We start from the raw sequence: 11,290 nt of genomic DNA, 5'->3' as shown, positions 1-11,290 counted from the left end.
TTTTTTTTTTGGAGACAGAGCCTCAAGCTATCACCCTGGGTAGAATGCCATAGTGTCACAGCTCACAGCAACCTCCAACTCCTGGGCTTGAGTGATTCTCTTGCCTCAGCCTCCCAAGTAGCTGGGACTACAAGCACCCACCCCAATGCTCGGCTCTTTTTTGGTTGTCATTGTCATTGTTTGGCAGGTCTGGGCTGGATTTGAACCCTCCAGCTCTGGTGTATGTGGCTATCACCTAAGCTGCTTGAGCTACAGGCACAGAGCCACAAATCCTTTTAATAAAGGAATTTATTTTGTATGAAGTTTAGATTCAGTCAAGGGGCCATACTTGGGGTCAGGAGGGCCATATATGCAGCAGATGGCATCTACCTCACGGGGTTATTGTGAGAAATCAGCGTGTGGATGTGCACATGTGCATGTTTGTGCACAAACGACATACTGCCCCCTTTCCTGAGAAGCCTGGCACACTGGGAGCTCAAACATGGGTCTCACTGAGCCTGCCCACACACCCTCAGTCCCAGGCAGCACCAAGATGACTCTAATCTGGGTGCCTCTGTCCCATCCCCATGCCTTTGCTCACAAGAGTGGCCTCTTCTTTTTCCTGCCACTTTGAGGCTGTCTTTGATTGGGTCCTGCCTGACATCTCTGCTCTGTGCATCACTGCTCTAAATTTCCTCTGCCCTCTTGTCAGCAGGTAAACATACCAGAGATCATCTCTGAGAAAGTATGATAATCTTGTTTGTGCGTGTCTGTGTTTATTAAGGAGTGTGTGTTGTGCTTACATTGTTGTATATTGGTACCCTTGAGTGTCACAACTACTTTTTGGGGTGGCTGTCTCTGAAATCATGACAGGATTGAACTTTAGGTATTGTGAAGGCATAAGGTTGTTAGTGATTCATATCGTCTCTGGGAGTATCCAAGCAGAAAAGACTAAGACTCCTTTGTGGACAGATCACTGGCTGCCATCAGAGTGTGTCAAAGTAGCACCACAGGGCTAGAAGACCTTTGAAGGCAGGAATTCCAGGAAATGTTTGATGATGAATGTTGGTGTTGCCATCGCTGGAAGAAGGATAGGCACAAAAAACTTGTGTGAGTGGATGAGACCACCTCATCACCATAGCTGAGTTTCATACATTCTGGATAATGATGGAGGGACTTGTGTCTATTGTGGTGGGGAACCGTAAAGGACACATGAAGGGTGTGGTCGACCTGTAGTGCTTTTTCAGGGGATGAATAAAAATGAATAGAAATCCCATAGTGTGTCTGTGTCTGTTCTTTTGGAATTTGACTATTTGTCCAAGGGCTGCAACCTTGACTTCTGGGTCGGAGGGAGGGGAAAGTTGGAGGCTTAGATTCCTGGGTCCTGGGATAGTGGTGAATCTGTCCAGGAAAGCATTTCTTGGGCTGGGATCAAGACTCTTTATTTATATATGAGTTTTGCCACTTTGGAAGGAGTGCAGGTGCAGGTCTGTTTGAAGTTTGGGACTGTTTAAACATTGGGAGTTTGCAATGATAATGTCCCCTAGCTCTGGACCCTTCTCAGCCCATTAATGTCCTCAGTTTTTTCAGTCTTTCTGTAGCCAGGCCCTTGGATTATCCCTCTCATCCTAACTTGGCCATGTAATTTGTTTTGGTCACTGTAACAACAGCAATCATGATACAAGGAGAGGCTTGAAAAATGCTCATGTATTGCCTATCCTCTCACTGCCTTTGGGACCCCTGCCATCACTGCCACATCAAGATGCCCAGGCTGGCCAGGTGAGGTGGCTCACACCTGTAATCTTAGCACTCTGAGAGGCCAAGGTAGGAGGATCCCTTGAGCTCAGGAGTTCAAGAACAGACTGAACCAGAGTAAGACCCTGTCTCTATTAAAAATAAAAATTAAAAAAAAACTAGCAAGGGGCATTGTGGCAGAGGCCTGTAGTCCCAGCTACTCAGGGGGCTGAGTCAGGAGGATCACTTGAGCCCAGGAGGTCAAGGGTTCAGTGAGCTATGATCTGCCACTGTACTCCAGCCTGGGATACAGAGCAAGGCTCCATCTCTAAAAAAGAAAGAAAGAAAGAAGCTATATTTCTCAAGATGGATCACAAGTAATAGTAAAAAAGGAGTTAATTCTCTAAGAAGATGTAACCATCCTTAATGTATAAGCACTTGGCCAGGTGTGGTGGCTCATGCCTATAATCCTAGCATTCTGGGAAGCCGAGGCAGGTGGATTGCATGAGCTCAAGTAGTTCAAAAACAGCCTGAGCGAGAGCGAGATCCTGTCTCTACTAAAAATAGGAAAACTAGCCAGGCATTGTGGCAGGCGCCTGTAGTCCCAGCTATGTGGGAGACTGAGGTAAGATGATTGCTCGAGCTCAAGAGTTTGAGGTTGCTGGGAAGTATGACAACCAGGGCACTCTACCCAGGGTAATAGAATGAGATTCTGTGTCAAAAATAAAGATAAAGTATAAGCACCTAACAAGAAAGCATTAAAATATGTGAGTCAAGAACTAATAGGACTTCAAAGAAAAATAGATGAACCCATGGTGCTGTTAGAGACTTTAACACCATTCTGTCAATAATTAACAAATCCGGGGTGGCACCTGTGGATCAGTGGGTAGGACGCCGGCCCCATATACTGAGGGTGGCGGGTTCGAACCTGGCCAAATCGCAACAAAAAATAGCAGGGCGTGTGATGGATGCCTATAGTTCTAGCTATTCTGGAAGCTGAGGCAAGAGAATTGCCTAAGCCCAGGAGTTGGAGGTTGCTGTGAGCTGTGACACTGCGATAAAGTGAGACTCTGTCTCAAAAAAAAAAAAAGGAAAAAAAATAGACAAATGTAGCAGGCAGAGCATCAGTAAAAAATCAGTTGGGCTTGGCGCCCATAGCTCAGTGAGTAGGGCACCAGCCACTTACGTTGGGGCTGGTGGGTTCGAGTCCAGCCCGGGCCTGCTAGACAACAATGACAACTGCAACAACAACAAAACAATAGCTGGGTGTTGTGGCGGGCACCTGTAGTCCTGGCTACTTGGGAGTCTGAGGCAAGAGCATTGCTTAAGCCCCAGAGTTTGAGGGTGCTGTGAGCTGTGAACCACAGCACTCTACCGAGAGCAACACAGACTCTGTCTCCAAAAAAAAAAAAAAAAAAATCAGTTGAAATGAGCACCACCAATGGATCTAGTTAACATTATAGAAAAATTCATGCAAAAACAGCAGACTACACAGAACTCTCAGGTTCACATGGAGCATTCAGCAAGATACACCACATTCTGGGCCAATAAAACACACCTTAGCAAATTTAAAAGAACAGATATCAGAGAAAGTTTTTTTCTCACACCACAATGGAATTAAAGTATAAATAAACCACAGGAAGGTAGCTGAAAAATCCCAAAACACTTGGAGATTGAACACTTCTGAGTAACACATGGGTCAAATAAAACATTGCACAGGAAATCTAAAAAATGTGGCTAAAGAAAAAAAAAATAAAAATAAATAAATTTTAATACACTTGGCTTTTGTGCTCCTGTGATCTGTCATGAGAGCATTTTCCAAGGAGCCACTGATTGCAAAATATTGTGTTAATCCCAAAGAGAAGACCTGAATCAGATCCCAAACTGGAGCCAAACCCACAGCCTTAGAAGAATGCTTGTTATTAAAAGTTTCAGTTTGGAAATGATTTGTTACACAGCATTATTACAGTGTTAGTTGACTAATACGATTTTGTTATTTTAAACCACTAAGATGAGGGACTTGTTACTATAGCATCATCTAGTCAGTCACAATTTTGCCAATGTTTAGCACCTGCCAACTAATGGCCACTCAGTAAGTGGCAGCTATTATAATGATTACTATTTACTCAGACATACATATTGTCTCTAGAATCAGCAACGTTTTAAAGGTGTCAGGACCTGCACTAAGTGCTTTGTAAATTGCCTTTTATTTGACACAACAACTCTATGATGCTATAACTCAGTGATTTCCAGCTGGTGTGCTGTGGGACACTGGTGTGTCTTGAGAGGATCTTAGGTGCACCATGAAAAATTTTAAAGATCATCAATTAAATTATTTTTCAAAAATTCAAAGCACAGGCTCGGTGCCTGTAGCAGCTAGGGCACCAGCCACATACACCAGAGCTGGCAGGTTCGAATCCAGCCCGGGCCTGCCAAACAACAATGACAACTACAACCAAAAAATAGCCCAGCATTGTGGCAGGTGTCTGTAGTCCCAGCTACTTGGGAGGCTGAGGCAAGAGAATTTCTTAAGCCCAAGAGTTTGAGGTTGCTGTGAGCTGTGACATTATGGCACTCTACTGAGGGTGACGTAGTGAGCCTCTGTCTCAAAAAAAAAAAAGTTTAAAGCACAGTGAGTATTTTTTACTCTTGTTCTGAATCAACATAATTTAAGTGTGCTGTGGAAATTTATACGTTCAATTGTGCCAAGAGATTAAAAAAAAGGTTGGAAAACACTGCTATAACTATTAATGTCTACATGTTGCAGACATGAAAAATGGAGCAAAAAGAGGTTAATCAGGAAAGGTGATTCAGGACCTGGAGTCTATCACACTGAGATTGCAATCAGAGCACTGACCTTTCCTAGCTATTTGACACAAGGCCAAGGCGAGTGACACCTATACAGTGTGCCCCAGTTTTTTCATCTATAAAATGGGGACAATATCAACTTCATAGAGTTGTGATCATGAAATGAGATATAGTATGGAAAACACTTACCATAGGGACCTGGCAAAGAGTAATCCCTTAATAGAAGGCAGAGTATTCCCTCACTTCCTTGAAAAAAGGGGATTTGAAAACATTATGGCTAGGTGAGGTGGCATACACCTGTAATTGTAACACTCTGGGAGGCCAAGGTGGGCGGATTGCCTAAGTTCAAGAGTTCGAGACCAGCCCGAGCAAGAGCAAGACCCTGTCTCTACTAATAAAAATAGAAAAACTAGCCAGACATAGCTCCAGCTACTCCGGAGGATGAAGCAATAAGATCATTTAAATGCAGGAGTTTGAAGTTGCTGTGAGCTACGATCCCACATACTTTACCCAGGGTAACAGAGTGAGACTCTATCTCAAAGACAAAACAAAGAAAAGAAAAGAAGATTAAGACCCCTACTCTCGGCTCGGTGCCTGTGGCTCAAGTGGCTAAGGCGCCAGCCACATACACCTAAGGTGGCAGGTTCGAATCCCCAGCCCGGGCCCACCAAACAACAATGATGGCTGCAACCAAAAAATGGCCAGGCATTGTGGCAGGCGCCTGTAGTCCCAGCTACTTGGGAGGCTGAGGCAGGAGACTCACTTGAGCCCAGGAGTTGGAGGTTGCTGTGAGCTGTGATGCCATGGCACTCTACCCAGGGGGATAGCTTGAGGCTCTGTCTAAAAAAAAAAAAAAAGACCCATACTCTCTGCACCCCCGCTTCCCAGGATACATCACATCACAAGGACTCAAGCTTGCTCTCTTATTTAATTTATAGGAACATGGGGTGCTGCAGACTACAGACAAATGGGGACTTCAGGCCACATACATACTCCACAGTCCTTCACTCAGCCCTGCCAGGGGGCTGGGGGGCTGGTAGGCAGTCTGCTCTGCGGAGGAAGTAGAGATAGGAGGCTGAGGGTACCTCAGCCCCAACCTTCGTGTAACAGGCACTCTCTGTGGCACAGCCACGAGTAGCAAATTTGGTGTTGAAGATACCTGTGAAGGAGATTTCAGATGAGAATCAGGGACTCCAACCCCTTTTTCCTCATGACCCAGGAACCCTGGCTCCAATCACCTCCTTACCCACTTCTCTAGAGCCCCCTCTTCCTCTGGAATCTAGAAGTTTGGGCCTCTAGTTCTAGGGACCCCATCCCCTGCTCCAGAGATCTAGGCAGCCTCACCAGCCTGCACGTTGCCAGCAAAGTAGATGCAGTGGGTTTCCTGGCCAACACAGCGGGCTGCCTGGGTCCCTGGGCACGTCTCCTGGAAGGGTGCAATGCAGGCAGGGCAAAGCAGGCCATTTTCAGTACGATTGTTCTGGGGAGCTGAGGGTGAGGATAAAGTATAAGGTGTATAGGGATGTATAAACCCTTCCCAAACACCCCAGAACCCTGGAGAACACCAGGGTTACTAATGGACACTACATTTTACCAGTAAGAAAACAGAGACTCAGAGCAACCAAGATGCATGCCCGATGTTACAGCACTGGCTGGTGGTGAGCCAGAGCACACACCACAGGCTCCTGGGGTGCAGCTGAGCTGGCACTTACGCGGAACAGAATCACGATTACAGCCATCACTCTGGCAACAGTGCGCGTTGGATACCATGTAGTCCTTGGGGCTCATGGTGGTGGACACAAAACCGGAGTAGCAATCAGTGAACTTGATGCAGGCCTTGTAGGTGTTCACCGACTGTTGGCCCTCTGCCAAGTAGGGAACAGGAAGAGGGGGCTCTGGCTGACCACTTCCTGGCCTCCTGTTCATGTCTCAGGGTCTCTCTTAATCCTACATCTCCCCAAACCTGCAACTTCCTGATGTGGTCCCTTCCATTCCACTCCACAGCCATCCTCTTTTTCAGGCTAATTATGGCCTCCGCCAAGGCTGTGTGACATGTTCTCTTCCAGCCTTCATCACTTTGCCCTTCCCTCTCTGCACCTTAATCTCTTCCTACAAACCCCAGGATGCTCCCTGCACCACATTCTCAGATTCTTCCATTGTCACTCCTCAGACCTTGCATCTATGGTCTCATTGCAACCTCAAATTCCTGGCCTCAAGTGATCCTCCTGCCACAGCCTTCCAAAGTATTGGGATTAAAGGCCTGAATCACTGTGCCCAGCATTTAATTCTTCCCTCCATCTGGAGTCTTTCACACTTTCTTGCTCTCCTCTGATTTTCTTCCCACACCCAACCAATCCTGAGAACCATAATGGTTTCGTACCCCCTCCCCCTCCCTGTGGTATCTTCTACTTGGATGGTACACCTGCCCCTCCCCCACTCACGCCCTCATACTTGTACTGGACTCCCCCACGAGGACCACGCATGCGTCCTTGCCAGCATCACATGTCTTCATTTTTCCACTGCACGTGGGCCCAGAGCCCTTACACACCTCACAGCTTAGTGGGCACCCTGCAGTGTAGAGGGTGGGCTGTAGTCACGGACCACATAGTCTTGGGACTTTGACTTTGGAGACCAGGGGGAGATGAGGGCAGGAGAGATGGACTTTGGGGTCCTGAGGAAGGAAAGAACTAGTATCTCCTGACTTTTTACTGGTGGGATATAGACCACTCTCCAGGGAACTGTCCAGAGCCTGATAAGGAAGTGGTGGTGATGCCCTCAAAGCTGCTTTTAGGAGCCGGAAGCAACTCCACCAAGAAGCCTGTTTCCCTAATTACATGGTTGAGGATTTTGGACGCCAGGGTTCTCTGAGAAAGCCCAGGGGCAGGGAGGGGTCAAGGTGAAGGTTTTCATGGACTTTTGTAAAACTTCAAGTCCAGCTGGTTCTTGGGTGTGGGATGCTCCCCCTTGCAAGTACCACATAGGTCATGCATACCACATAGCTCAGCAGGAGTGCCTCGGGCTGGGGTCTGCATCCCATGTCAAGGAGGGATGGAGAGGACCAGGAGGGCTGAGGGCATAGACTCCTTGGTCCTGTGAGAGGAGGCAACTAGGAGCCCAGATTCCTGGGTCCTGGGTAAAGTGAGGTTTTCCTGGACTCCCATGTCCAAGAGGGAACTGGGGCATGAACTCCTTAGAGTGCAGAGAGAAAGGAAATATCTCCCCCCTTTATTATTATTGTTGTTGTTATTACTTTAGAGACAGAGACCTGCTATACTGCCCAGCTGATCTTGCCATACTGGCTATTTTTTTATTATTATTAAAAAAAAGATTTCCCTTCTAGTCATGCTGTCATCTGATTTTCTAGAATTCAGGTGTCTTATTTTGGGACTCTGCCTGGGAGACAGAGGATTCAGAGCCCACCAAACCCCCTCTCTCAGGGATCCACTCACATGAGCTTTTCTTCCCTTGGAGCTCTAGGCTTTCTCTTCCTTTACCTCTCTGCCTCCTCCATGAACCCGAATTGCCAGGATGCCTCCCGTTCCCGAAACCCCTGAGGACCTTGCTGAGTGCTCTCTCAGAGTCCTTCCTTTCTTGAGGTCCCAGCAAGGAGTCCGGGTCCCTTGTCACTCACCAAGACCCAGGAGGGCGCAGAGCAGCATGAAGGCCAGCAGAAAGGTCCCTGGTCTTGTGGAGGACCTCATGGTGTGTGAACCTGCAATCCTGGGTCCCCAGCCCTTATAGGAAGCTGAGGAGGGGCGGGTCCAGACCCACCTTCACCCCAAGGTGAGAAATAGCTGAGGTCAGAACCCAGGGCAGTCCTCTGTGGCCTCCTAGTTGGGAAGGCTAAACCTGAATCCAAAAGGGACCTAGGCATCTTGTGCCCAGGCTCCTCCTCCACGAGAGACCCAGGAGTCCAGACTTCCACTCCCTTTTCCATCAGGTCCAAGAAGGTCACTTCCTTATTTTCTCACCTTCCCACCACATCTTTCATTTATTTATTTGATGGAAGACCAAGGTCAGAGTCGGGTCACTTGATTCCCCGAAGGTGTAGAGTGACTGCAAGACTGGGATCTCCAATCCTTCTTTCTTCTCAAAGAGGCGCCCAGCATGGCAGTGTGGGTGGGCCCCTATCTGGGAGCGTCCAGCATGTCCAGACTCGTCTTGCAGGGCCTGGGTGCCTTGTCTCCCTTCCTTTCTCTTTCACGTGCTTGGCTCACACTTCTGTGTCTAAGCTGTCTCAGCTCCGACCCGGCTGAGGCTGCACCCTTGTCTCAAGGGGACCGAACAGAGGGGAGCCTGTCAGCGCTCAGAAGCAGGCGTGGTAGGAGACAGATGCCTGCAGGTCATATATTGGGAAACTGAGGCATTTCTGGACGCACCCTAGGCTCGGGGAGTGTGTGAGTGTGAGGTTTGGGCTCATGCTTTGTGTTTTATATAAGGGCCTTGACTCACTCTCTCTTGGCCTCAGGCATAAGGCTGAGTGAGATCTGAGATTTTGGGGGGGAGGGGGACGGCATAGAGGAGGATGGGGAAGAGTGTAGCAGCAGGAGACAGGGGGAGAGGACAGTGCCGCAGCCAGATTTGGGTTCCCTGCGAAAATTCACTCAGGTTTGCATTCCTCCTACTTTCCAGGGTTCAGTTTGGTTGGTGACTCTGTTGTCCAATGAGAATGGCGAGTTTCTTCTAGCCACCAATCCCGGAGACCGCTCCTGTTGCTAGGCGCCCAGAATGCTGGGTGTAGACGTCATCTGGAGCAAGGGCTAGAGAATGGTGGAGCCAAAGAGAGGCGGGGCTGAAGAAAAAGCTCGTTGCTAGGGAATACAGCGCTTCACTGCCCACCTCCACCGAGAGGTTGGATTGGGCATGCGCGGTGTCGACGCGAGCCCCCGCGCGCCGCGTTTTGAAAGGCCCGAGCCCCGCGCGCTTGCGCACTGAAGCCCGCGCAGGGCGCCCCTTCTCTCTGCCCCCCCGCCCCAAATCCAGACCCTTCCTCTTCCTTTGGGCTAGAAGAAGCCCACCACTTTGACATGCCCGAGATCCGCCTTCGCCACGTCGTGTCCTGTAGCAGCCAGGACTCGGTGAGGGACCGGCGTGCGGGAGGTCAGAAGGCATAAGGGAATTAATGAGAGAGCACTAAAAGAAGTTTTGGGGTTCTTCGCCGAAGTGTAAGGAGGGTCATGGGGGATTTCCAGGAGGTTAAAAGTGAATTCTGAGAGAGCTGTGGAATCTGGGAACTTCCGGCGTCTGTGGAACTTCCGGAGAGAAAAGGAGGAATAGGGGAGCCCATATGTGAATTTCCAGGGGAAAGTATTTTCCGGGAAATTTAAGACGGAGTGCGGGGCGGGGGCGAGATTAACAGGGACGTTTAAATCTGGAGAACTGCAGAAGGGTTGGGAGGATTTGAAATGATCTGAGAGCTGGAGGCCTACCTCTCATCTCTGTGCCCTAATTTTCCTTTCCCACTCTTGTTTCCAGACTCACTGTGCAGAAAACCTTCTCAAGGCAGACACTTACCGAAAATGGCGGGCGGCCAAGGCAGGCGAGAAGACCATCTCTGTGGTCCTACAGGTGATCCTGCTCTGCCCCTATACTTATTTATTAGGAGCCTGGAGTCCCAGAGTCCAGATTCTGCTCTGGAGCCAGCTGGCAATGGGTTGAGTAACTTTCTCTTCTGGGCCTCAGCTTCCTTACTTGGAAAATGGACAGCATAATCCCTGTGCTCCTAGGCAGAGTAGAAAGGAGACCCAAGAAGGACAAGGTCTAAGATGACCACAGGAATCAGTGAGTGGCCTCTGTAGGTTGCTTCCACTTTCGGGCCCTAGTTTCCTCAGTTGGAACAGAATGAATCATTGCTGTTTCTCCTGCCTCCTGAAGTCAGTGGGCTCAGGGCTGGAAGGTGTCCTGGAAGAACAACTAAGTCAATTAACTGCATTTTAAAGAGGGGGAAACTGAAGTGTAGGCAGGGGAAATAAGTGGCCAGTGTAAGTACCATTCTGGAATGCTGGCTGTGTTCTTTTTGAGTCTGTTCTGTACATATAATCACTGAATCCGAACCACATCCCTGTGAATCTGGAGGAAGACAAACAGGAAGATCATAGAATTCCAAACAGGCTGTTCCTGTCGGAGATGAGAAACCATTGAGAGAAGAGAGCTAAATGAGTTTTAAGCATCTTCTCTTTGCCAGGAGTTGGCTAGGGTGTTTGACCTGCATGATCTCCACATTCATAGGAGTGGTGTGATGTAGGGGCTGTGATCACCCCTAATAAATAACAGTGCTAAGACCAGAGGCCACAACTGAGTGTTGGTGTTTTTAACCACTTCATCATACTGCTTTGTGTTCACACACTGTCTCTCTTGATTCAGGCCACATTTCCTTAGTTCTGAATGTAGAGGTTTTGGGGGAGGGATGTTGGGGAAGCAGGGCTTACATGTTTGTGCCTGATAATTGGACATATTCTTGTTCTCTCTCTTGCTCATTGGTTTCAAAAAAGTTTTGGGTCACAAAGCCTTTTGAGAATTAGAAGCCGAGAATTCTTTTGCCAGGAAAAATATACACACTTAGAAACTGTCCTAATGATTTTAGGATTTTAAGCAGCTACTAAATTTCTAATATAAGAATAATAATGAGGGGCAGTGCTTGTGGCTCAAAGGAGTGGGGCGCTGGCCCCATATACCAGAGGTTCAAACCCAGCCCTGGCCAAAAACTGCAAAAAAAAAAAAAAAAAAGAATAATAATGAGGGGCAGCGCCAGTAGCTCATTGGGTAGGAT

General features: G+C 48.2%; 2 protein-coding genes across 5 annotated transcripts in view; one reads left to right on the top strand and one right to left on the bottom strand.

Annotated features, from left to right (window-relative positions):
- Nucleotides 1-5,525: 5,525 nt before the first annotated feature.
- On the bottom strand, nucleotides 5,526-9,038 carry PINLYP (phospholipase A2 inhibitor and LY6/PLAUR domain containing). Its single transcript, XM_012811141.1, has 6 exons — nucleotides 8,974-9,038; nucleotides 8,153-8,292; nucleotides 6,973-7,089; nucleotides 6,234-6,386; nucleotides 5,866-6,009; nucleotides 5,526-5,680 (listed from the first exon to the last, which is right to left on the bottom strand). The coding sequence occupies exons 1-6, from the start codon at nucleotides 9,036-9,038 to the stop codon at nucleotides 5,526-5,528; spliced, it is 774 nt and encodes a 257-aa protein (XP_012666595.1).
- Nucleotides 9,039-9,434: 396 nt separating this feature from the next.
- Nucleotides 9,435-11,290, top strand: part of XRCC1 (X-ray repair cross complementing 1) — a 25,547-nt gene continuing 23,691 nt past the window's right edge. For 2 of the 4 annotated variants that reach the window (XM_023518976.1, XM_023518975.1), the window contains exons 1-2: nucleotides 9,445-9,599; nucleotides 9,997-10,089. In XM_023518976.1, the coding sequence (XP_023374744.1) occupies nucleotides 9,549-9,599; nucleotides 9,997-10,089 (144 nt within the window). In that variant the 5' untranslated portion in view covers nucleotides 9,445-9,548. Of the gene's footprint in view, nucleotides 9,622-9,996; nucleotides 10,090-11,290 lie in introns of all 4 variants that reach the window. The other 2 variants (XM_003799485.3, XM_023518977.1) reach the window with 2 other exon arrangements.

This window comes from Otolemur garnettii, unplaced genomic scaffold, assembly GCF_000181295.1.
Source record: "Otolemur garnettii isolate 467f Iridium unplaced genomic scaffold, OtoGar3 scaffold00152, whole genome shotgun sequence".
NCBI lineage: Eukaryota > Metazoa > Chordata > Mammalia > Primates > Galagidae > Otolemur > Otolemur garnettii.
The sequence above is the reverse complement of the archived record's forward strand: the minus strand, read 5'-3'. Positions and strand labels throughout refer to the sequence as shown.